The 26,153-nt window shown below is 39.7% G+C and overlaps 3 protein-coding genes across 3 annotated transcripts; 2 read left to right on the top strand and 1 right to left on the bottom strand.

Moving 5' to 3' along the window:
• Positions 1-620: 620 nt before the first annotated feature.
• Tcs6 (Threonyl-carbamoyl synthesis 6) lies at positions 621-11,065 on the top strand. The gene is made up of 3 exons (XM_080286322.1): positions 621-777; positions 4,388-4,516; positions 10,858-11,065. The coding sequence occupies exons 1-3, from the start codon at positions 683-685 to the stop codon at positions 10,991-10,993; spliced, it is 360 nt and encodes a 119-aa protein (XP_080142448.1). The 5' UTR covers positions 621-682; the 3' UTR covers positions 10,994-11,065.
• Positions 11,066-11,443: 378 nt separating this feature from the next.
• PIG-P (phosphatidylinositol glycan anchor biosynthesis class P) lies at positions 11,444-11,945 on the top strand. The gene has a single exon (XM_080286321.1). It carries the CDS (start codon positions 11,454-11,456, stop codon positions 11,835-11,837), a length of 384 nt encoding a protein of 127 aa, XP_080142447.1. The 5' UTR covers positions 11,444-11,453; the 3' UTR covers positions 11,838-11,945.
• Positions 11,946-13,650: 1,705 nt separating this feature from the next.
• On the bottom strand, positions 13,651-25,902 carry LOC145417861 (uncharacterized). The gene is made up of 10 exons (XM_080286480.1): positions 25,818-25,902; positions 25,209-25,476; positions 24,299-24,410; positions 22,684-22,950; positions 22,341-22,348; positions 21,487-21,619; positions 20,592-20,744; positions 19,679-19,870; positions 18,155-18,351; positions 13,651-14,421 (listed from the first exon to the last, which is right to left on the bottom strand). The coding sequence occupies exons 1-10, from the start codon at positions 25,900-25,902 to the stop codon at positions 14,283-14,285; spliced, it is 1,554 nt and encodes a 517-aa protein (XP_080142606.1). The 3' UTR covers positions 13,651-14,282.
• Between the last annotated feature and the right edge of the window lie 251 nt (positions 25,903-26,153).

The following is a 26,153-nucleotide window of genomic DNA, read 5'->3' as shown; positions in this document are numbered from 1 at the left end:
GGAGCGCAAACCGAGGTGTACGCAAACAATATTTACTTGTTGGAATCCCTAGTCCTATAAAAAAAAAAAAAAAATCCTTATGGCATGAAATAACATAACATTCATAAAAATCTATCTATCTATCTATATACCTAGGCTGCTTCCCGCTGCTTCCCCCAAGGAAAGGGAGGTAAAATAATACTCAAAAGAGAAATTAATCAAAGGGATCTGACAACATTAATTTTCTTACCTAAAACAGCATATTAAGGATATATTGCCATTCAATATGCCAGTTTATCTAATTAAGTTTGTTGTATTTATGTGCATAGTTGGCACGAAGAAAAAAAAAAGAACAATTGTATATAAGACTCTCTTCTGGCTATAGATAGATACATAAATAGATTATTTACAAATGGCGGGGATGTCAACAATAATGGCTGCCGGAAATATGAAGTGACATTAGCATTGCGCATTGTGGGAAAACACTAACCAAAAAGTACCGTTACCAGAATTCACCGTACATATAGTACAGCAGATGATTAAAGTTCTGTGAGGTTTTCAAGAGGATGAGTCCCCATTACAAAAATGAAGCGAAATATATTTAACTGATATTAACGAAATCGGTCGTTAGCCGTATCGAGTGCAGGACGATTGTTGACATTTGGAAAGCTGGAAAGTTGCTATGTTTAGGCCTCATTAATTGATGGAGGGTAATGATATCGATTTAAATACAATGGACTCTGACGATGATACTAATGTGATACAGGAAGAGGAACCTCGTCTTCACGTAGCTGTGGCGTATCCTTTTATGTCAAAGCGTAATTTTGGACCTACACTTTTATCCCTTTAACAGGTATTGTTTTATGTTGGAAGTTAACATACTGTTAGTTTTATGGTTATATTACTGTTTAGCATACCAGTGGTTTTGTGGTTGTAGCTGTTACCATTTTGAGATAGCTAATTTAGGAAAACTCCAATTCATACCGAAAAGCTTATAGAGTGTTTCATCACACTTTAAATTCATTTACAACTTCTAAATTTTGTGGAAATATGTAATGTGATATTTACAGAGCTGAAATATGTAATGTAATAGGTACTAAGGGTAGGAATGACAAATGATGCATTCTCAGTTTACCAGTAGGTCATGTTAGGCATGGTTTGCTTGTACGAGTAAAATTGTTGAGACTCCATAATTAGGAACTTCAGAGTTATCATATACTGTACTGTATTATTTTAGTTTTGGACATGTTGGGAATTTTAGCTTTTAATCCTCCTTGATCTTTAGATTTTATTTGGAATATTTTAAACCTCAGAGCACGCAGTTGCAAATGAATAATATCGTCATAAATGAATTTACAAATTTTTTCCATGCTTCAGTACCATACTTTGTGTCAGGAGATCTTTCAGGTGCCGTGAGAGAACTCCTGTGCGTTCATATGTTCGTTACTAGTCGCCAGTAGGCATGCACTAGTGCTTGACATGCACAATACCCGATTTTTTTTTTGGGGGGGTGGGGGCAGTTGATTGGTGCTTTTGTTTACATCTCCTTTTGTCATAATTGGCGGTCACTGCTCCTGAGTTTGAATTTCATTATCAGGATGTCATCTCTGTGCTCTGGCTGTGAGTGTGATTAGTTCTCAATAGTTACAAAATTTCATAGCTAGAGATTATGCAAACATATCTGAAGCTGTTAAGTTTTTAAAACATCATAGTGTTCTGGCAGCTCAGGTGATCTGTAAAAACTGTGAAACTGCGTTGCTTCAGAGATGATAAGCATACCGGTATCTGGTTTTGTGGCCATAGCACCCCCACTCCAAAAACAAAAAAGAGAAAAAAGTGCAGTTACCAAGTGTCTCGTTTTAAGGGCAGTTTCCATGATGGGGGTTTGTTAGGTTAGGTCTGATTCGGTTCGGTTCAGGTGGGTTAGGTTAGGTTAGGGATTTAGGCTCCATGTGTAAACTACTGTATGTTTATCCAATGTTTTTTTTATGTGTTTTGAATGATTTTGACCATCATTTCTATTGGAAATTTTTTGTTTTTGTAATTTTCCCCAGGCAAAAGCCCCTAGATGGGGATGGGGGAAAATCACAAAAACTAGTGATTTGCAGTAGTAATGAAGGTCAAAATTGGTCAGACTACATTAGAAACTGCCTGAAAAAACGATGTTTGCATGTCGAAATCCTGAGATGTTCAATACTAAAAATTTACCATCTTTTTAACTTACCAGGTATTACTTTAATAAACAGGTTATATTTTGTAAAGGAAATAATTTTATCATAAAAGAATTGGTGTTCCACAATTGGTAAATTTCTTGTCTCAGATAACCCTAGAATTCCTTTTCATGGAATAGCTCTCACATTCTGCTACCCCTTTCCTGTTTAAATAGTTGGCAAATATGCTGTATCAGACAACATATCTTCAGAAGATGAAATTAAAAATAATTAGAAACTAGAGAAACCGCCAGTTCCTGGTAGGAATGAAGCTGAAAATATGTCCGATAGACAATGAAACCATCAGAAAAACAGAATTCGTCTTGGCCTGACATCACATCTGAACGAAATTAAATTAACCAAACCAAAAATTAGCTGTCCAACCTAGCCTAGCCTAACCTAAAGAAATTGGTGGTGTTTGAAAGCCTAATAATACCCAGTAGTTATTGCAAATGAATATAAGGAAATATCCATTGAAATGTACTGTATATGAAACTATGTTTTGGTATGGCATCATGTTGGTCACAGGTTGTGTGTACATGCTGCCATGTTGGTTAGATTATGTCTGTGTATGCCATTTTGTTGGTATGCACAGTGTGAGGTGATTATAATGGATGGAGATTTTGAGGGGTATTGCCCCTCCAATTAAGACCTACTTTGGGGGTTTTGCTCTCAGACCCCCCAGCCATTGCAACCATCTCACTGTATCTCTCCCTAGTAGTGTACAGTATAGCCTAGGCTACATAAAATTCCTTCACCATGTTTACCAACATGTTGATGTGCCAGAATGTCTGTCCTCATGTACCGGTACTGGTGTTTCAGTAGAATGTGCTGCAGTTAATATTCTTTTGCAACATTAATCTATCTATCTATCTATATATATATATAAAATGTTTGTAGATGGTGAGATGTATAAACTGCCAAATGGAAATATTATACCATGGTTTTCCAAAGTGTCAAGTTGACCCCCATGATCTTTTTCTCACTTCATTTCCTGCATTCTTTCTGGGAACCTGGTAGCCTAACCTGTTTATCTATTGATCCATAGCCAGTTGCCTTAATCCTGGATGTGGTGGCCACAAATGAATCACCTCCATGTCACCCTGCCCTCTGTCATCAGGCTGCTCTCTCTCCAGCCATTGCCCTTCCCACCAGTCATATACCTTTCTGCCTTATCCTTGGTCTCTGCTGTCCCATTCCTCCTCCACCTCACCAAGGCACTTGAACTGAACTTGGCCCGTGAGAGTTTACATCTGAGGGGTGGCTGGAATTAATTGCTCACATAATACCACTCTTACTTTTAATGTCTAGATTCATAGTATAGCTCCAGTCCATTAGATTATAATAGCCTAGCCTCAGGCCTTCATACACCCCAGGCCTTGGGGTCTGAAAAGGGTAATATTGATTAGCTGGTAACATTCCTTTTACTTCCATATCATCTGTGCCAAGAATGAATATTGTACTAAGCTTCAGGTGGCAGAAGTTCATGCATCTCAATTTTCCATTCTTTTAGCGAGCCAAATTTAACATAAGCTAAATTCAAAGCCGGTACTGTGTGGCATCAGTTAGCCAGTGTCACGTGCTGAGATTACGTGGTGCTGTCCCAGCCCTTATTCAGATAACTAACCTAACCTAACCTAATATTTTGTGACATGTCTACCTAGTATAATTAATATGCTTCCCTGTGCCCTAGCATAGTGTTTAGTAAAACAGCAGCACGTGACGGTTCCACCTAGTGAGGTTTGGTGGTGAACTCATATGAACGTAGTAATTAGGTAGAAATGTAAAAAAAATATTTAGTTAGGTTAGGTGACCGAATAATAAGGGGCCAAAACGGTACCATGATACCTCAGCATGGTCTTAATTTCAGCACATGATGCCACTACCAACCCAAAGGTTAGGGCCCGTTTTCAACACATTTGGTGATATCAGTTGTATGGAAAATATTGCTTCAAGGAAAACTTCCATATAAAAATGTGACTTTTTTTTTTTTTTTTTTTGCAGTATAAATAATTCATCTTTGACACTAAAAAACAAGGCTCTTTGATTTAGTTGCTTCGTATTGATTCCAGCAGGTACTTGTGAAGGGAAACTAGGGAAGAGTAAAGTATAATGATTGTGTATATGACGTGTACAGTATAAATATTTATACAAACTCCTTCTGTATATGTGTTGCATATCCTTAACTTAGCACAAAGTAAGCTTGAGGTGCCTTTTAACTCCAGTCGAGAAGCTGAAATTGTACGAAACACCCTGCAAGTAGATCCTGAGCCCAAGAGGAGTGGGTCCTCCAAGACTTTCAGAGTTAAAGACAATTTTCTACACATGTAAGTACAGTACAACAATGTAGTAGATGTGATATTTCGTTTTCTTTTATCCTTTTTTTTTTTTTTTTTTTTATCCACCCTTTTTTTCTTATTTAACATTATTTTGAGATGCTTGCATTACTTGGTGGTATTGGCTGTATTGATGAGTTTGCCAGTAGGAACTTTACAGAAGACATAGTACTACAGTCACAGCGATAGGGACTTATTATAATGATTGAGCTTTTGAAAGTATCTGTACTGTATTATTAACTGTGGGGGGAGTGAGGGTAAGTACCTGGATGAGAAGTATTAAAAGTAAATAATACTAAATGTTGATGAAGGATGCCTTGAAAGAAATGACAGTTGGAAAGGGATACTATGACCATATTAATGCTTCCAGCCCTTGATGTCTCTCCTCAGCTTATAAAGCCATCTGACAGTTGCAGGAATAAAGTAAGAAGACATTACAAAGCAGGCTTTGCATAAATTGTGCCAAATTCTTTGTGAAATGTTGATGAAGGATGCCTTGAAAGAAATGACAGTTGGAAAGGGATACTATGACCATATTAATGCTTCCAGCCCTTCATGTCTCTCCTCAGCTTATAAAGCCATCTGACAGTTGCAGGAATAAAGTAAGAAGACATTACAAAGCAGGCTTTGCATAAATTGTGCCAAATTCTTTGTGTCCAGGGAGGTCCTTCCTGTGCTGAATATATTCATGTAGTAGTTGCTAGGAAAAATAAATTGTGCTAATCAGGTTAACTGTTGTTATTCTTCACTTCCTTGTATCCTTCCCAGTAGAGGTGGTGACTGGTACTGTGCCCATAGGGATTTAAAATGCAAGGAGTACAGAAATACTTCTTTTACAATAAGTTTTAGAATTACATGTATTCCATGGTTGATGGGAGCGTCCATCATCCACTCACTCATTGTAGTGGTACTGGATTTCAGAGTGACTCTACACAGAGTGACAAGCCAAATGATATCCTGTAAACCAGGAAATCATTTAATATGCTGGGTGGTAACCTTATAACCAACCAACACGTGTTCCCTACTTGTCAGCAAGTAAGTTGGCAGAGGGATAGTGCCCCTCCTTGGAAAATAGCTAATGAAAAATACAAACAAGAAACTTTGGACCAGGACAGACAAACAGGTGACGACTAAGGACCAAACAAAGGACATGGTTTGGATTCCAACATGGACTGTAAGGGGTGTATGTGATGAGAGATATTGTCCAGGTATTTGAAGGTGCTAAAGTGGACATAGGCTGTGTGGATTAACTGAGACTAAATGGTGGGTTGAGAGTGTGAGATAGTGGGAGTATGGATGGGGTATATGTGCGGACTGGAGTAGGTGAGAATGAGAAGGCAAAGGAGGGTGTATGTATTGTTGTGTGCAAGAGATGAAAGGAGAATATAAGAGAGTATGGATCAGTTGGTTCAAGGTTGCATGGGTAAGATTGATTGTGGAAATACAAATGTGAACGATTGTTTGTGAGTATGCGCCAAAGCAAAATCATGCAAGCAGAGTGAAAGAAGAGTTCTGGGCAAATGGGGAGGCATGCATGGAAAAGTTTGAGAGGAATGAGAGTGTTATTGATTGGAGGTATGAATAAAAATGTAGGGAATGTGAGGGTGGATGGAGTAGTTGGTGAGTGGGATGTTCCTGCAGAAGTGGATAAGAATGACAGTGCTGTAGTGGACATTAGTGTGGGGAGGGGGTTGGTGATACCCAATACCCTCTGGAGGCACAAAATGATCCACAGGTGTATGTGGCGAATGATGAGGAGGGTGGGTGGTGAACTGAATGAATAGAAGGCAATGATTGATCATGTGTGTGTGGATGACAGAATGAGAAGATCTGTAATGGATGCAAGAGCATACAGAGGCTGGGGGAGTGGACTTTCTGACCACCACTTGGTGGTGGTGAAGGTCAAGGTTCAAGTGCAGTGGAGCAATAGGAGGGAAGGACAGGAGGAGGTAGTCCATACAAGGAGGGTTGAAAGGTTGCAAGAGTATGGAGAAAAGGCAGAAGATAAGAGAGAAGTGGAGAAGCAGTTGGGTAAATGTGATTTTGAACAAATCGGAGAGATGGAAAATGTAGATATTCACAAAAGAGATCTGTGCAGCATGTGAGGTGGAGTGTGGGGTGAAAAGAACTCAAAAGGGGGTGCAAGGAATAGCATGGTGGAATGAAGAGGTGAGACAAGCTGTGGCACAAAAGAAGAAAGCATATAGTGAGTGGACAGGAAACAGAAGCATGGAGGAAGTTGAGAGACGTAAGAGAGAGTTATATGTAGAGAGAAAGGGAGAGGTGAAAAGATTAGTGAGAGAGAGTAAGAAGAGAGTGGATGAGGAATTTGGAAAGAGTTTGAGTGTAAAGTAGTTAAAGGGAGTTAGAAAGGATGATAATGAAGTTAGTAGAGGAGTGAAAGATAAAAATTGTAGATTGATAGTGGAAGAAGGAGAGAAAGTGAGCAGATGGAGAGAACACCTTAAGGAACTGTTAAACATAGAGAATGAAAGTAATTAAAGTATAGGTGGCTGGGGGATGGCTGGAAGAAGGAGGGAGGTGAGAAGGGAGGAAGAAATCAGTATGATGGAAGTAGTGGAAGCAATGAAGAAAGTCAAAATGGAGAAAGCCCCAGGAATTGATGGAGTGTGAGGTGAAATGCAGAAGCATGGGGGAGAGATATGTAGTAGAAGAATGGATAATTATGGAAGATGTGTAGATTGGCGTGGGAGGAAGGTAGAGTCCCAGAGGATGGGAAGTCAGGTACTATTATTCTCCTGTACAAAGAAAAAGGGGAAGTAGAAGAATGTGGTAATCATAGGGGTATTTGTCTTCTCAGTGTAATAGGAAAAGTATATGGTTAGGAAAATAACAGAGGAATTAGTTGGAGAAGAACAGGGAGGTTTTAGGAAGGGAAAAGGTTGTGTTGATCAGATATTCATCCTTAGGTCTTTAGTGGAAAAGTTTCTAGAGAAGGAAAAGAAGTTGTATGTGGCCTTCATAGATTTGGAGAAAGCATATGACAGAGCAGATAAACAAGGAATGTGGAAAATGTTAAGAATATATGGAGTAAATGAGAAGTTGTTGAATGCTGTGAAAAGTATGTATGAGGTTGCTAAGGCTGCAGTGTGTGTGAATAGTGCACTGAGTGAATTTTTCTATCTGAATGTTGGATTGAAACAGGGACGTGTCATGTCTACGATTGTTCAGTCTGTACAGTATATGGATGGGGCTATAAAAGAGTTACAAGGTAGGGCAGTTGATGTTGGAGCAGCCCTAATCAGAGAGGGCAGCGTTTTGAAACTTCCTGCACTGTTGTTTGCAGATGAAGCTGTATTGTTAAATGAAGACAAAGGGGAACTCCAAGGATTGGTGAATGAGTCTGGGAGAGTGTGTAAGAAACAGAATCTAAAGGTGATTGTAGGGGAGAGTAAAATCGTGGTCTTCCAGAGAAATGAAGTCACTGAATGTACAGTGAGATTGTACGATGAGGAAATGGAAAATGTGAGTGCATTTAAGTACCTACTTGGGTAGTGTGATGAGTAAGGATGGAAGTTTGGAGGATGAAATGCTTGAAAGGGTGCAACACGGAAGAAAGGCTGCTGGTTCTTTGAAAGCAGTGATAAGAATAGGGATGTGAGCATGGAAGTAAAAAAGTCGCTGCATGATAGTATTGTGATATAAATTCTGACGTATGGAAGTGAAGCTTGGACCATGCTGAAAGGACACAAGTCAAGATTGAGAGCAGTTTGAAATGAGTTATTTGAGAGGAACATGTGGAGTTACATGGAGACACAGACTGACAAATAAGGAAGTGAAAGAGCATTGTGGTGTGGGTGTGGATGTGATAGAAAGCATTAAGAGAAATACATTGAGTTGGTTTTGCCATGTGGAGATGATGGAGAGAGAGAGACTAATGAGGAGAGTGTATGTGAGTGAAGTGGAGAGGGGGGGAGAGGGAGGGTGAGGCCAAGGATGAGATGGAGGGATGGAGTGGAGAGGTGTATGAGAGGGGGGGGGGTGAGGTGGGGGAGGGCAGTGAAATGGCGGGAGACAGGGTGACATGGAGGCGATTTGTTTGTGGCCATCCCTTATGGGATTAAGGCGTCTGGCAGTAGATAGATAGAGATAGATGTACTCCACCTGTTACCACCTGAAAAATGAACATGAGATTACCCATCTATCTATCTATCTATTGCCAGACGCCTCAATCCCATTTGGGGTGGCCACAAACAAATCGCCTCCAAGTCACCCTGTCCCCCGCCATTTCACTGCCCTGCTCCCAACTTACACCCCTCTCTCTCATATACCTCTCCACCCCATCCCTCCATCTCATCCTCGGCCTCCCCCTCCCTCTTCCCCCCTCCACCTCACTCACATACATTCTCTTCGTCAGTCTTTCACCCTCCATCCTCTCCACATGGCCAAACCACCTCAGTGTGTTCCTCATAATGTTTCCTATCACATCCACATCAACGCTTCTTTATATCCTCATTCGTCAGCCTGTCTCTCCATGTAACTCCACAGGCTCCTCTTAAATAACTCATTTCCACCGCTCTCACTCTTGACTTGTGTCCTTCCAACAACGTCCAAGCTTCACTTCTGTACGTTAGAGTTGGTATCACAATACTGTCATGTAGTAACTTTTTCACTTCCATGCTCACTTCCCTGTTTCTTATCACTGCTTTCAAAGAACCAGCAACCTTTCTTCCCTGCTGTACCCTTTCAGCACTTCACCCTCCAAACCTCCATCCTTACTCATCACACTACCCAAGTACTTAAATGTACTCACATTTTCCAATTCCTCACCATCCAACCTCGCTGTACATTCACTGACTTCACCTCTCTCAAAGACCATCACTTTACTCTTCCCTACATTCACCTTTAGATTCCGTTTCTTACACACTCTTTCAAACTCATCCACCAAGCCTTGCAACTCCCCTTCGTCTTCACTCAACAACACAGTATCATCTGCAAACAACAGCACAGGGAGCTTCCAAACACCACCCCCTCCCACCAGGGCCACTCCAACAACCACCACCCTACCCTGTACCTCTTTTATAACCCCATCCATGTACAGATTGAACAACCATGGAGACATGACACATCCCTGTTTCAACCCAACTTTCAAAGAGAAAAATTCTCTTAGTTCACCTTCTACACACACTGCAGCCTTCGCACCATCGTACATACTCTTCACAGCATTCAACAACTTCCCATCTACTCCACATTTTCTTAACACTTTCCACAATCCTTGTCTATCCACCCTGTCATATGCTTTCTCCAAATCCATGAAAGCCGCATACAACTTCTTTCCCTTCTCTAGAAACTTTTCTCCTATAATTAAAAGGCCAATTAATGACAAACCTTATCATGAAACTGGTTATTGTTTGCATGCACCACATTCTATATTTCATTTTCAGTCATTGCTTGGGCTACAGTATGATGACCACCCTCTTTTATCATCAGTTCTTAAAGGAAAGGGAAGCCATACCTCACTATGCTGGCAAAGGATAGGTTGGCAGGGGGACTGATATTTATTATTGGCAAATCTGACAAGTACACATTATTCTGAGAAGTGAAAGGGGATTGGAATTCTGGCTGCTGAGCAGTTGGTGGATGCTGTTAATTGAGGCAAGTGAATCCAAGAATATCATTCATGAAGATATACCTGCACTGTATGTTGGTGATCATTATATGCCCAGTAGGGCTGATGATGCAGAGAGGTAAAAAAATAGGATTTGGAGCAAGTTAAGAAAATTACTGTAATTAAGGTTTCAGAATAGGTAAAAAAAAAAAAAATGGTGATATGAATGGAGATGTAGAGAAATAGTTCATGTATAAGAGGGAGATGCATGATGAGCTGGGATACAATTCTAGGTATGAATAAGTGTGGGACTACTGTATATGAGTTTGGTGATTTACTGCACTTGATTATGATTGCACATGACAAGGGATTTGCCATTTTTTAACTAAGCAGCCATCAGAATCACATTATCCCACAGGTGTTCGTGAAGTAATTGAACCTAAAAAGAATACAGTGAGAGGTGATTTACTTGTAAACTGGAGCCAAGAATTTTGAAGTCTTGATTGATGAGTAAATGGATGTCTGGCCTATTTCATGAGACACTGATTATAGTTTTATTTAAATGCTTTCCAGCTATTTATTTCTGAATCCTACCCATGCTCTTTTTCAGTGGTAGACTGGTAGATTCATGATGAGATTCAAGAACTATATTTATACATCACCGTATTCATGGACACAATATTGACTTCATCTTCTCCGTGTTGAGTGTTGACTAATGTACAACATTTCTCCCATTTGTATATAACCTCATTACAATTTGCAGTGAGATCCGTGCACCAGATGTACGACAGCTGAGGACAGCAGTGAACTCCTTCATGGATCTCTTACATTTGGTAACAAAGACAGTTGACCAGTTTGGCCCTCCAACCCACCAGTCAAAGAAAGTGTGTGTTCAGTGATGCGTTTTGTTTTTAAATGACATACTGACCATACAAAGCTCTGTGCTTTTAAGGTTTTTGAGGCTGTTAAGATGTATAATAATTTATGACTGGTGGAAGTGATAACCTATAGATCATTATGACAATCTAAGCAATTAGTTATTAACAGTGAGAAATGTGCAGTGTATGCAGGTTACTATTATTAGAAAGTGGTTCTGGAAAATATCAGTTGTATCATTGTTTTTAATGTTGCCCCCAAGCTGTATTTTTTAGCAGTTTCTCAAGAGACCATCACTGTTAAAAAAAGAAGAAGAAAACTTGTGGAACATAGCTACAGTACCATCTACATACCATAACATTTTGTACCCACAGTAGTGAACAGAAGAGGACTGTTGTACTAAAGAAAAATGGTTGAAAGGAAGAGCATATAAGGAATTTCAGAATATATACTCAGTATAGGATTTTAAGCATATGAGTGAAAATGGGGGAGCACACTCCTGCTCCTTCTCCAGGGCGCTCTTACTATGGATTTGTGTTGTATTTGCTGGGATGGGCTGGTATTGTCACCTATTTGGTGTGGGCTCTGGTGCCTCACAGCTACTTGGCTAGTATGGGACTCACATATGTGCCACAACCATATTGGGCCTTGGCATTCCCTAGTGTTGTCATCATGCTTTTGGTGATGTTTGTCTTCTTTATTTACCCTGCCATCAACTTCATGCTAGCACCGCCACCTCATGACATACGAACCCTTACCGACAGCAAGGCGCTCAAGAGGGAAGACTATCCAGGTGCTAATGATTATGGTGTTCCCCCTGTGTATGATATCCATATCTCTGAAGTTTGTAGAGTGTTGTATCGTTAGTAAAAATGTTTAAATACCACACACAAAGTCTGTGCAGTTACCATAGATGATGAATTACATGTATGTTACCGTATGCACTTTTTGTAAGAAATTGTATTTAATGTAAAGAATCAAACTCTTGGTTACAAAATGTGCTGTATTATTATATACCTTACATTTATTGCTTTGTCTTGCAGATCAGTGTAGTACTTATCATCATCATCATCATCATCATCATCATTATCATCATCATCATCAGCAGCAGCAGGTGCATCTCAACCTCTTTCCCATCCAAGGATGGGATGAAGGAGTGTCCAGAGAGCAGAAAAAAACAGACAGAGGGAGAACTATTCAACAGTGTGCCCAGTTAAATAGGCCATACTCTCATTCACTCACCATTCAACCCCCTGCGGATTCCAGACTCTGCACCACAGGCATGACTTTCCACACTTACACGTTTCACTTTCCATTTCGGGTAGTCACTCCAAGACTATTACATCAGTGGGTAAAAACGGGCACCAAACCCGTCATACATTCATCTGTACATTATTCTTCCAAACAGCTTGATCACTTGTCACTTCTCTAGCCTTATCAGCCTGTATACCTCACTTTGTCACACACTCACTTGCTGTACTGTATGTGCCCTCCTTCTTGGCATACCATGCCTGCTCCCACCTTCAGACTCAGTCAGATACACTCTTTTCACCACTTCTGTTTACACTCATTCTCTTTATATGAGCTTATTTTTGAACTAGCCTGCAAAGCTCTTTTTCCACATTGACAAGTAACACAGAGTTGCATACATCAGACTTGAGATACTCCACCCATCACCATTCATTATCAACCTCCTCTTTCTTAATAGCTCGAGTTTTTGTGCCACATAACCCCATCCATTTATCGTATACACTGAACAGCCATGGGGACTTCACATAGCTGTGTCTCACTTCAATGCTGACATTAAACCACTCATTAAACCACTCACAGGCTTCACTACTATTGTAAGAACTCTTAACTTGTCTAATTAATTTAATGAATAATGAAAACATAGTGTGGTACACACTTTCAGCTCAGTAACAGATTCTTCATGGATTCTAAATCTGCTGTAAATAGGCATCATATCAGTACCAGTCAGAACATAATACCAATTGATGAAATGTTACTCAAAGGGTAAGACATGTGTTGCGAATGCTTCTTAGTGGACTGAATAGTTGCCTGGCATTTGCTAAATTAATCTTCAGCATCTTGATTTGTAACAGATATCTCCTTAACTGGGGGGGGGGGGGAAGGTGATCCACAAGAAATTTTTCACATAGTGTATTTGTCTTCATACAGAAGAAGCTCAGTAATAAAATATATGATACTTCCATACTCTGAGGTTCCAAACTAATGCTAATATAATAGTATGTGTTATCTATGAACAGACTTAAGTGAAACTCCTTACTTGCACACTTCAGTCTGTCAGTCATATACTGCCTCTGAGAAATCCCTGATAGTTAGATTTGAATAGACATCTGTGGGAAATTAAAAAATACTCTCACTCCAGCGTAATGCTGCCATTGAGTGGACATTGGCTGCTGCATTGATTTATTGATGATACAGTACTCAGTAACCATGCACATTCTTTGGTCTCCTGATCTAAATTTTAGATTTTACCCTGTGGGGTCATCATGGTGGAAAATATATAAAAACAAGCCTCACATGCCTGATTAGCTGTAATAAAAACATTATTAAGGAGACTGCAGCCAACCCAGAGTATTCGTTGCACTACATTCACTAATATGAAGCACCAGGTTCAGTTATGTTTAAGCACTGAAGAAGAACACTTTCAGTATCTGAGTTTTTTTCTGTCCTGTACTGCAATTTTGAATAAACTATATTGAAGTGGAGGAAGTAAGGACCAAATTCCAATTATATCTGTTCATTAATAACAAAACTGTTGACATTATTTTTGGGCCACTGAGTAGTAAATCACCTTCCAGCCCTTATCAGGTCTTTTAAATTGTTTTTTAACCCTTATGATGCTTGTGTCTTCCTGAGCAGCTGAATAAAAAAAATGTAACTATCCAGAAGAAAAGCTGTAAAATAGTATACTATCTAGCACAGAATTTCATATACTTATAACATGTATTCATATATATAATCAATGAAATCAGTGAGATCAAGCAGTGTGTACTGCTTATAAATTTTAGTACAATAAAGAAACATCTAAACTTGGTTAGAATTTGCCAGTAATTATAATGTCATCTGTAAATATGAAAATGTGTTCAATAAATATTACAGTATTGAGCTGGTGATGCTAGTCCTGTCATATCTTGATGTGTATGCCCATGATAAATAACAGTTAAAAAATGGTACAGATATCAGTATAAAATGTTTACAGTTTACCAGCAATATACATGTTTTCACCATGTTGCTTAATTACATAAATATTTACACAAGTACGTATTTGATGGAGCTGACAGAAATTCAAGTATTCTCCAGGATTGTGGGTGTTTGGCATTCACTAAAAGTCTGGTCACAGTCCTCACCCCTCCGACCAGCCTTGATGGCTTCAAGGTTATCATCTGGCTTTGTTGAGGACAAGGACACTCCTGCCAGGTTACTGCTGCTGGCACAAAGGAATGGATATGGTTAATGGAAGTAGCATGGTTGTGAAACTGTGGTGCTTACAGCTGAGGCATTCAGGAGTGAAAGGATACAAGTGACATTATGTCATAGAGTAAGATTTCAATATCAAAGTACTGATAGAGGAAAAGGTCATCTATATCCAGCTCTTATTTTTGGCTCTTGTTTGCCATCACTTCTGAGCTCCTCATGTTAGAAGAGAAACTAAATGGAATACTGTACACATAACCAAGTACTGTACATAAAGTTGAGTATTTTATTTCACATGCATAAGGTGCTGTAACTGCATCCCACTGTCTTTAATTATTTATAATAATTGTTTTAGCCCCTTCACACTGATAACATTTTCAACTTGCAATCAGGCTATCACCAGTCAGTTTTGTGCAACTCAGAGAGGGCCTCAAGTAGTCAGGAAACTATTAATTCTACATATAATATTCCGACTTCAAAAGAACTTGTATGCTGAATAAAATTTTTACTGTGATAACGAAAAAAAATAGTGTTTGTGGGGTGAAGAAATTAACCCATTCAGTCCAGTGGTGTCTTTTCCATTTAATTCTTGCTGCCTCCAAATTATGTTATTCATCTTAGGGGAGACTTTTGGAGTTGGTAGAGTAAGGTATAGTCTTCTTTAACCTCTTTGCTACTAGGGAGCTCTCCTAACCAGGAACAGATCATGTGGTGACAGCAAAAATAAAGTAACTTACATGCCAGTGGTTCAATGCACAGTATGGCCCTGTAGGAGGTGAGTATTTGCCTGTGGGTGATGGGTCTTCTTGGACAGATAGACTGGGGTTTCTGTACTACTACTATGTCTTCGGAGTGAAAGGGTTAACTAGAAATCTTACATGAACTGTGTTGTTGGGATGACCATGAGAGTGCTGTCAACTAATGCCATAACTTGTCTTTCGTTCAGAGGGGGCTATAATAAGAAGACCTTAAAACACTCTTATCCTCACTTCAGCAGTATTCCTGCATTTCATCTCTATCTATCTATAGCAAGATGCCATAATCCTGTAAGGGGTGGCCGTTTGTCTTTGAGTATGTTGTTTTACAGGGAGGGACACTAACCCTCTGCCAACCCACTTGTTGATAAGTAGGGAACGTGTGGTTTGGTTATATGGTTACCACCCAGAGTTGTAAATGGTTACCTGGTTCACAGGACACTATTTGGCTTGTCACTCAATGTAAAGCTTCCTGACAAGGAAAGAAGAGTAATAAAAAGTGACAGGAAAAATGGGAGAAATAGGAAGAGAGGAGAAAAGACGCAGAAAAAAATGATAATATGAAAAAAGAAGTTGGCAGTGCAATATCAGCTGAGTGGATAATGGTTCCTACCACCTACGAATCTGTATATATTCTTCAACTCTATCCTGCCACAGTACAGTATTTATATTCCACATTCATCCATCCACTTTACTACGATATAAGCAATAAATGTTTTCCATCCATCCATCCATCATCCAATCCTATGTTGCCCCATGAGGAGTGTAGGAGGCCAGGGCCAGGCAAGTTGGTCCTGACAAGATGAGAGTGACCAGCCTCTCTCATCCCTGAGTGGCATTACATAAGCAATAAACCCCAACCACCCCTTGGATATAAACTTTCACTGGCTAAATCCGATTGGAGTGCCATAATAACCCACTAAACCAGCAGGTACCATAATTTGGCTATATGGCTACCACCCAGCATAGTAAATGGTTTCTGGTGTACAGGAAACCATTTGGCTTGTCACTCAATGTAGAGTCACCCACAGGCAAATGGAAGAGGAAAGAATGAAGGAAAGAAAAACAGAATAGGGAGTGTAAAGTCACCCGTAGGCAGAAGGATGAGGAAAGAATGAAAACAAGAAAGACAGAAGAGGATGGAAAGGAAAGAAGGATGGAGGATAGGAAAGGGCAGACACCTGAGAACAGCTCTACATTGAGTGAGTGGATGGTGAGTGCCCCCACCTACCACACTTTCATTCCATTTATTGTTTTCTTTAGCATATGAGAATACAAGTGTGTTTCCCAGGCATACACCAGTACCACACTACCTTTTCATTACCACACTTTTTAACCCCTTCAGTTCAGTGATATATATTATTGCTACCACCAGATGATTTTATCCAGCATTAGAGAGGTTTCTCAAACCAGAGGAATCAGATATAGGTTTCATGAACCTTCTTCATATGAGAGACCTTTCCTCAGATGAATAAAGTTGTCTAAAGGTAACAAGAACAATATTTAAGAAACATTATTGGACTGCAGTTAATTTTATCCATAAGGTCATCATCCAATCCTATATAGCCCCAGCAGGAGCAAAGAGGCCTAGGACTAAGATATTAAGTCTGGATATTTAAGATGAGAATAACTATATCTTTTTACTCTTCCTTGGCCTAAAATAGCCATCTCTCCATCTTGAGTGCAGAGCTGAAGCAGCAGATTAACGCACAAATATGGCGCTAGTCACAAAGAGTGCAGTGGAATGGATGTAGAGCTGTGGTATTGTCCATTTCTGCCACCAAGCTACATGAAATAAGCAGCAAAAGGACAAAACTCTGGGGTCAAGTTAGAGTAAAAACGGAATGATCGTTTCCCCCACGAGTGTTGTTATTTGAGCTGCAAACCCCAACCATCCATCTGTCCGTACTATCCAATTGGCATCCAGTTTTATTCACATTCCATTTCTCACAGCAGAGGCACACACCTTTAGGTCTAGCAAATGTTGTTAAAGCTACTCCCACCGAAGCACCTTCATGCACGCTTTTTTTACTTACTCAGTTGTGCCTTGTTATATATGCTAGAGGTATTTATGCATGGAACCAATGCAGTATGCTTTGCTACATTACTACTGGTACAACAGACCCTTGCTATAGTGCACCAACTGGGAAAAGCCTGATCTGGTAAAGCTGATGGGCTGTTATATTCGATGGTCCTGCCCTGCAGTGAGATTTCAAGCATATGTACGAAAATAAAAGAATACAATAACATATTCTAGAACTAAAAATGTAAAGTATACTCATTTTACACTACCCTGGCCCATAATTTTACCATTTTGCAGCTTATTTCACATCCTTGTCATAGCACTTCTTCATGACTAGTACAGTATTATCATAGCCTGTTGTTACAACTTTGCAGTCATGATGGGGCGAGGTCAATTTCAGGCCAGGTTGGAGTCAAAAGGTTAGGAAACACATGTATTGCTACCCACTGCACCCCATTTAATGGACATTGTTCATGATAGCCAACAAAAGTTCGGTGACCATCGTAGTGTCTGTTAAATCTGATATCTGTTATACCAAGTTCAATATAGTGAAGGTCTACTGTCTAATGGAAGGAAGGAAAGCTGCTTTACTATTGGGCACTGTTTCAAAGAAGAGAAAATAATGTAAACTGGGTGTTCCACGTGAAGAGTTTATAGTACTTTAGGTGTAAGAAGGGTCTCCTCTTAGATTAATAAAAATATTTGGGTGTAGCATGATAATTTACTCAATTTAGGAAAGATCTTTTAAGGTGACAGGTTTAGAAATACTTGCCATTAATGCCTTTCCAACATTGATGTCAAAACATTTTATTTCTGCTATTGCCAAACAATTTTGCAATTTCATATAATTTTGGGGAGATGTGTCAGAGTGAATGAGTTGAGAAGTACATAATATATGATCACAAAACTAGAAAAAAATAAATAAATACAAAGAAGAAGAAAGATAAATCATGTTAATTTCAAACCTTAGAATCTGTAGTGCCAGGCGTGGCATAAAGGACAGCTGATGAGAGTGAGCATTGAGGCGGCATAAGGCCCTCTGTAGACAGAGTGGATGTCCTCCATTCAGGCCTTGGCTAAGTTCAACCAGGAGAGGCACTGTGTTTTTTCTTAATGCATCTTGTAACCCTTCATTGTTTCCATTGCCCAGGAGTGATGCAACCTGAAATGTTTGTGTGAAGCCTCTCATTACCAATAACCCCCTCACTGACATGTCTGTTTTTGCCACCAACCCCCAGACAATTTTACTAGTTTTTGGAAAGACATCTAGTGATGGAGGGCAGTGGAGCAAAACCCATTAACCCTTTCATAACAAAATAGCTATCCCAAGCAATTTTACCTCATCTGATAGTAGCAAAAATAAATTATAAACTGTCATCATAGTGAAGTTAACTGTGACAGTATGGCTCAGTACTTGTATGGATATACCAGAGCATTGTAAAACTGAACTGTGAAAGAAAGCAAAATATAATGTTTTCATTAAATACAGCAAGAGATAAAATTTTCCTGTAAAGCTAATGTATTCAGCATCATAATATTGAACTGCAGTGTTTAGTTTAGCAGGATCTTGCAGTAATTCAGTTCCCATAATGTGGCAACCTCATTCACATCGGCAGCTTTGTGAGATGCCTCACATTTATGTTCATGTGTTAAATTATTCAGTCTTACATTATTTAACCTTTTTCTGGTCTGATATGGGAACTTTGTAACTGCTGTCAGAAAATAACATGCAGCTGTATAACAAAGTGTTCCTCATCTGCACATACTTTTTTTACTACAGTATTTTTCTCCCTACGTGTCAACAAGTGGGTTGGTGGAGGGTTAGTGCCCCTCCCTGTAAAACAAATAACTCAAAGTCAATGGCCACCCTTCATGGGATTATGGCGTCTGGCAATTGATTGATTGATTGATTTTTCTTTATACAGTAAATGCACATCACACTATCAGCCAGATAAAGTTGATCTGACAATTGTCAAGTTAAAAAAGCAGTGCCAGATCCTTGTCAAGTGCTCCTCTATTCATAGTTCATCCAACCAGTCAGTTCCCTATTACCCTGACCAGCCTCTGTACCTCGTTTTTGTATACTTTACACTCATTTACAATAAACTGTACCGTACTGTATATCCACCTTATTCTCAGCTGGTTGCAATGCCTGCTTTCATGTTCAAAATCACTCACCTGTATCTTTTTTCACTACCCATTCTACATCCATTTCATCCACTTGATCATACCTTTTGAGCATATTCTCATCAACCCTACTGTCAACAGTTTTCCATACGGTACTAAGCATCTTTGTGAACCACAGTTTATTGTATTTAGAGATGAATTAAGTACCTGTTTCTACCAACTCATGCTCTGTATATTTTTGTTACCATGTACTGTAGTGTAACAATTGTAGCTAAATAAGGAAGCATGCTTCTTGCAGTTTTTGTTAATGGATGACTACCAAATTAATCTAAACTGGACAGCACTGGTATTGAATAACTCACTTTGGCAGCAACCCTGTCTCCCTGTGATGCTTGTTCTATGCTATGGCCATTCAGGTCTCTGTACCAAGCATTCATAGATGACGTGGTGTGGCGGCGGTCTCGTTGTTCCAGTCCCCCATCTTCATCTTTTGTGCTGCCCTTGCCAGTATCCAGTACAGCAGCCACAGTGGTCTTGGCTGATATATCATTTTTCTGTTTAAAGAAAAAATGCTGAGATGTGCTTAGTTATACAGTACCTGTGCAAGTGTCCTGTGACTTGTGCATTCCAAACTGCTGTGTAGCACTGTAATTCATAATTATACAGTATTCACTAGTTAGTTTTTCATACAGTTTCAGATTCAGGCTTTTGCAGATTACATGGACACCTCCTCAAAGAATCTCATTTAACATCTTTCTCGGTCTGCTTCTGGGCACTCTTCCCTACGCACTCACATCTGTGAGGATAACTAGCTGATAAGGGTCACAGGTGTGAATGTAAAAGGAGTGCCCAGAAGGCATACCAAGGAAGGTTATGGCTGAGGTTGTGCATGAAGACCTCTGTATGCAATATTTTGCAAAAAGCTAACATGGAGACCTCTGAGTTAGGGGATTGAGCAGCAAGGTCTGAGCAAGGAAAGACTCAAAATTGTGGTGCATAAAGACCTGCAATTGATTGAATAGAACCTACAACATGCTGTGCAGCCAGTGCCCAATTTTTGTGAAGTTTTTGGAACACTTTCTATGATATTCTACAGTTACATGTTCAATTTACAGTACAGTATGTCTCATCGACAGATGGCTTTCTGAAGATGGTTTCCTCACTGTCACCACACCCATATCCCATAAAGCTGCCATCCTTAGGTGCCACATCTGAATGAAAAATATTGTAGGAATAAATAATGGAATGGGATGAAAAATACTAAGTGATTCTTACCTCTGAATGCAGATGATCAGGTCCAAAAGGATGAATTTCAGACTTGTTATAGTCTTCTAGAACTTCTCTGATCAGTGGCAGCAGTGTATCAAGAGATGGAGCTGGAAGTGATCCAAGTGCTCGTTCTTCAACTACACCATCAGCCAAATCCTCCTGCAAAGTACAGAGATGTTTGAAAATCCACATTAGAATGTAATGCACATTATGGTAGCATAGTAAATACTTACAGGTTATATGGATTGTACAGTAGCCTACCAATTTATCTCTGTGCAGTTTCACTCATGTATTCCTAGGTGCTAACCAAGGCAAGGAATAAGAAACAGACTACTGTATCTTACTTCACAGTAACTTAATGATAAATCACCATGGCTTTTAAGTGGAAACAGATGTTTATTCTTTAACAGCATAATAATGAAACAGACATTCAACAAAACTTGAAGAGAACCAGCACTGTAAAGTAAATGCCATCTTGTGAGGTAAGAAGTTGCTTGCATCAAACAGAAAATAACAACCTATGGAATGACTTTAGAAAGATAACATCATTTTATTTTAAAGGCTGGTGGGACATCAAGATTTTATCCCTGCTACCGTCAAATGATTCATTTTAGATGAGGAATGCATATATGGGTAGTCATGGTTTATCATCATAATAACCAGTCTTTATCCATTCACCCATCCAGTCATCATTCAATCCCTTCACATCCCTTATTTGTAAGTGTTGGGGCACAGGACTAGGCTACTAAATCCAGAGATTCCAGGAGAGAATGACAGGTCCCTCACCCCAGAGTGGCTTCATGTGAACATCCCACCTTCCCTTTGGCTTTATTGGCCACGTCTTGCTTTTAATGCACTATGATTCCTGCATTAAAGTACTGTATAAATTTAAAATGTTTACCTGATTGGCTCGACGTATTCTGTATGGACTTGGGTCTTGCAGGAAGCTCATGATGGAGGAGATCATCTTCAATCTAGTCTTTATGAAGTTTCCAATACCCATTGGTTTCTCATCTTGGCCCCCTTGATCAATTCTCAGCTAAAAACAGTAAGATAATTTACATCTGATTATACAGGGTACAGTAGCCAGGCAGCTCTGCTTCCCAGTTATACAGACATCTCACAGCTCCCTTTCTGTTCCCTGAAAGGGAGATAGTGGACTGGCAGCAAGGGCTACTTCAGCCTGCAGTCCATGGGGTTAGCATTTTGGATGAGGCTGAGGCTACAACAACTGTACTAAAGTTCTGCTACTGCATAGTGATGTTTTATAGTGACAGGGTTAATGAGGGCCACATATAATCCATCCAGCCCAAAAACCTAGGTTAAATAAAAGTGGCTGAGGATAGCTAATGCAATATTTGAAAAAAAAATAAAAATAAATAAAGGTCATAATTGAAGAGGTTACTGATAATTTAACTAAAAGATTGTTTAACTGTTCCAAGTTCTTCAGTCAACCCATATACTTCATGCCATTGTAGTAGTACTATAGACAGTATGTTAGTCCAATGTTTTACCTGAATTATTGCCAATTTCATTACACTTTTACTCCAGCAGCAGTCAACTGTTGTCATACAACTAGTTATTTATGCTTTTCATGAGCAAAAGCATGTGTGAATAACTGTCCCATTTATTTGCTAAAACATAGGCAACATGTACTGTTCTATGCTCTGTGATGTTGGTAAAGTGTTTGAAACTTTCTCAAAAGTTCATTAAAAACTGACACAGAAAGTAGTCACACAAATAAAAGCACTGTACAGTTCTTTCTTTGTGTACTATTTATTCATAAATGGTACATAAACTGAATAGACATGTACCAAAATTGCTGCTTTCCTTGAGCTCCATATAAGTATTATGCCTTTTTATATTACTGTATGAATGTACATATGTATCTGGCATCTCTGTAGCTACAGTGTTTATATTGTATGTGGATTCGAAGGGCAAAACTTGCATGTTGCAAGGAATAAAATATGAAGACAGATGTAACTTCTGTCACTGATCAGTGCACTAGTACATGTACATATAACATCTCCATGCAGCATGTAAGCCAGACCAACTGTTATGCACCAACATTCAGAACCAATATACGAGCAGTACATACCATTCTCCTGATCCCCAATTTTTGAGGCAGCCTGATAAAGAAATCTTCCAGGAAAGAGAATGACCTGGCTTGAGGACCTTCATTTTCCAGCTCATCTTGTGTCTTCTCATCAGTCTTAGCAGTGTCTTGCCGATCAATGTCTGCCACAGGTTCCTCACCAAAATAAGAGGTAAAGTAATGCTCTTCCTTCACCATACTGTCATTTCCCGGCAGCCCTTCACTGGAGGCCACAGAACGTTTTCGTCGCCCATTGTTTTGTAGTACGTCCTACACACAAATTATACAGTAGTAAAGGATTAACCCCCTCAGCACAATATCTATTTGCACTTGCTTCTAGTTAGCACCTGATAATTATGTTTATCTTATAAAAAATCTTTTGTAGTACTGTAACTGGTTAATGGAGCTTGTTTTCAAACTCCTTACTATGAAATCTTCACTACGCTACCATCATCTGTGGTTAGCAAGGCAAGGAAATTGAAAGATGTCATTTGGTTGATCATGTTAACACTGCATTCACCTCAGGACTGTACTGCAATATACTGAATAATATACTGGTACAGGTACTGCTGATCATCATCACCATCATCATTTAATCCAGTGTTGCCCCATGAAAAGAGTAGGAGCCCAGGGCTAGGCAATTTGCTCCTGAAATTTAAGATGAAAGTGACCAGCCTCACTCCTCCTTGAGTGGCATTACATGAACAGTAAACCCCAACCATCTCTTGGACATAAACCTGCACTGGCTTAATCCGAGTGGAGCACCCTAATTACCAACTAAACCACCAGGTGCCATAATTTGGTTATATGAGTACCACCCAGCATAGTAAATGGTTTCCTGATGTACACGGAACCATTTGGCTTGTTACTCAGTGTAAAGTCACCCATAGACAGAAGAAAGAGGAAAGAGGAATGAAGGAAAGAAGGACAAGAGGAAGGAAGGAAAGAATGAAGGAAACCAGGACAAGAGGAAGGAAGGAAAGAAGGACAAGAGAAAGGAAGGAAAGAAGGACAAGAGAAAGGAAGGAAAGAAGGACAAGAGGACAGAAAGAAAAGAAGGAAGGAAGAGAGGAAAGGACAGGGACACGAGAGTAGCACTACATCAAGTGAGTGAATGGTGAGTGCCCAGTACTGCTGTTAAAGGTAATTATTGGATATTATACAAATGATAACAGGTTTTGTACTCTTAAAAATGCAAATTCAGTACTGACTATTATACAAAGTGAAAAAACAAGCCATGGAGTAGTTTACAGCGTAGAAACAATCAGTATGCTGCATTATACAGTATGTGATGATATTCATTATCACAAAGATAGTTGGAAAATAATTACTGCATCCAAAGTAAAATATTCATTCATTCATTCATTCACTGCCAGACGCCATGTATCCCAGACGGGGTGGCCAAGGGCTTAGAGTTAATTGTTTTACAGGGAAGGGCACTAATCCTCCACCAACCCCACTTGACATGTAGGGATGCCAACAGCATCTGGTGTTCCCAGGCAGTCACCCATCCAAGTACTAACCAGACCCAATGTTGCTTATAATACAGGTAATTTATATTAATGAAAAAATTTGTTCTTATCCTGTGAAAGCCAGGTGTACAGGAGGGTGAACTTACTTGAATGAGGTTAAGGAAGTAGAGAAAACCAAGCAGAGCCAATGCAGACAGAGCTGGTGAGGAGTCTGCGGTATCTGAGGCCAGGGTTCCAGTTCCATATGTTGCTGCAGCACTGCTTGTGTCAGGGAAATCACAGTAAGAAATGAGAGTTACAGCACTGACCATAGCTTAAACGTTAATAACAAAAAATTATGAATGAGTGTGCAGTGTTGCTTAGCAGCAGATTATCCATATAGTGTATGCTGTAGTTCTTTTTTTTTTTTTTTGCATGTGATAACATTTGTATTTTTCCTTGTCTCCCTCCTTGGTTGCACCATGAGGAAGAAGGAACATATGTATTTTTCCTTCTGTCTCCCTCCTTGGCTGCACCCTGAGGAAGAAGGCATGTTGTCATTTTATGACAACACTCCAGCATTTCAAATGGTCATGGGAGGATTCATCCAACACTCGGAGAGATTACATTTTTGCTCTGAGGTACCATGTTTATAATATAACTATTGTATCGGCTTTGAAATGGGGATGGGGAGGGATCATAGATGGGGAGTGCGGTATCCCATATTAAAATATGGCATGATGTCCATGGGTTGTGATGTGTGTGAGGGCAGGGTGGCCAAGAGGAGGGAGGGTCCTCCTTTATGACATTTGAATAGGATTGGCTTATGTCCCTAATTTGTGATATGTCTAAGAGCAGGGTGGCCAAGGGGAAGGGGAGGACCGGGAAGGACCTAAAACCATGAACGAATCTTGAATTTGGTTTTCTGTTATCTTGTGTTTGTTTATTCATGGAGAGAACAATTGCAGGCCTTTGGTTCCTTCTTCCTTGCATAAATGAAAAAAAAAAAAAGCTGGGTCCCCTTTCATGATAATGGAATAGGATTGAACTGTGCCCATACACAAGTGAATGACTCACATGTAAGGGTCATGGGTATAATCTGTGGTGCTGCTGCCGTAGATATCGTAGTAGCCTGGGCTGGATCCATACTGTTGAACCAGCATGTAGTCTGAGGCCACATGCTGCCCACCACCACCACCACCATGCTGCTGCTGCTGGATGCTGTTGCCGTTTATGGCATACCCTCCATTGTTGTTGTTGTTCCCACTATATCCCCAACTGTTGCTGTTACCTCCATAGCTAGGGTTTTGATTTGAGTACCCATTGAACTGCCTTCCCCCTGCAGCTGCATATAGGACATATCATTAACAGTGTAAAAGATTATGATGATTTTATCCAGTGTACTAGCTAGAGACCTCTTGGATTAATAGGATTTAGAGTATGGTTTCAGTACTTTGAAGTAATCATATTTTTTTACAACACTTTCTCATCAAACTTTTCATTTAACTAAGTACACTTTCCAAGTATGAATTGCCTTGATTGCATTTATTGTGGTCTGTGGACAAGTGATACCTTTTGGTGAAGATTGAAAATATTAACGTGAAAGAAATACCATACTGATTAAAGATAAAAGGTTCATTACCATCAAAGTGACCTGCAATTAATGGAAAGCTGTAGATGATTCACCTGTGCTGATCTGTGCTGCAGCCAGTACTGTCCCACCTGCAACCACTCCACCCACCATACCCACAACACGTGTGACACCCCACATCTGCAACAAAAAACACAAAATTTAATACTTCCATTGCTCATGCAGAACTTTGCTTTATCATTCAGGCTAACAGCAGTGGGGAGGGATGTCATCCCGTGGTGGCATAGAATCTCTGCTTCCCAGTTACATTGTACAGATGTCCCTCATTTTCTTCCCTGTCCTCTGAAATGAGAATGATGGACTGCACAAGAAGGACAGCTTTGGTGCAGTCCACCAGGTTCACATTCAGATGAACAACAGCAACAACAAAG

Source organism: Coenobita brevimanus, chromosome 111 (assembly GCF_032717465.1).
Source record: "Coenobita brevimanus isolate Jiangsu-jjx chromosome 111, ASM3271746v2, whole genome shotgun sequence".
NCBI lineage: Eukaryota > Metazoa > Arthropoda > Malacostraca > Decapoda > Coenobitidae > Coenobita > Coenobita brevimanus.
Note: the sequence above shows the minus strand (reverse complement) of the source record. Positions and strands in the feature narration are given on the sequence as shown.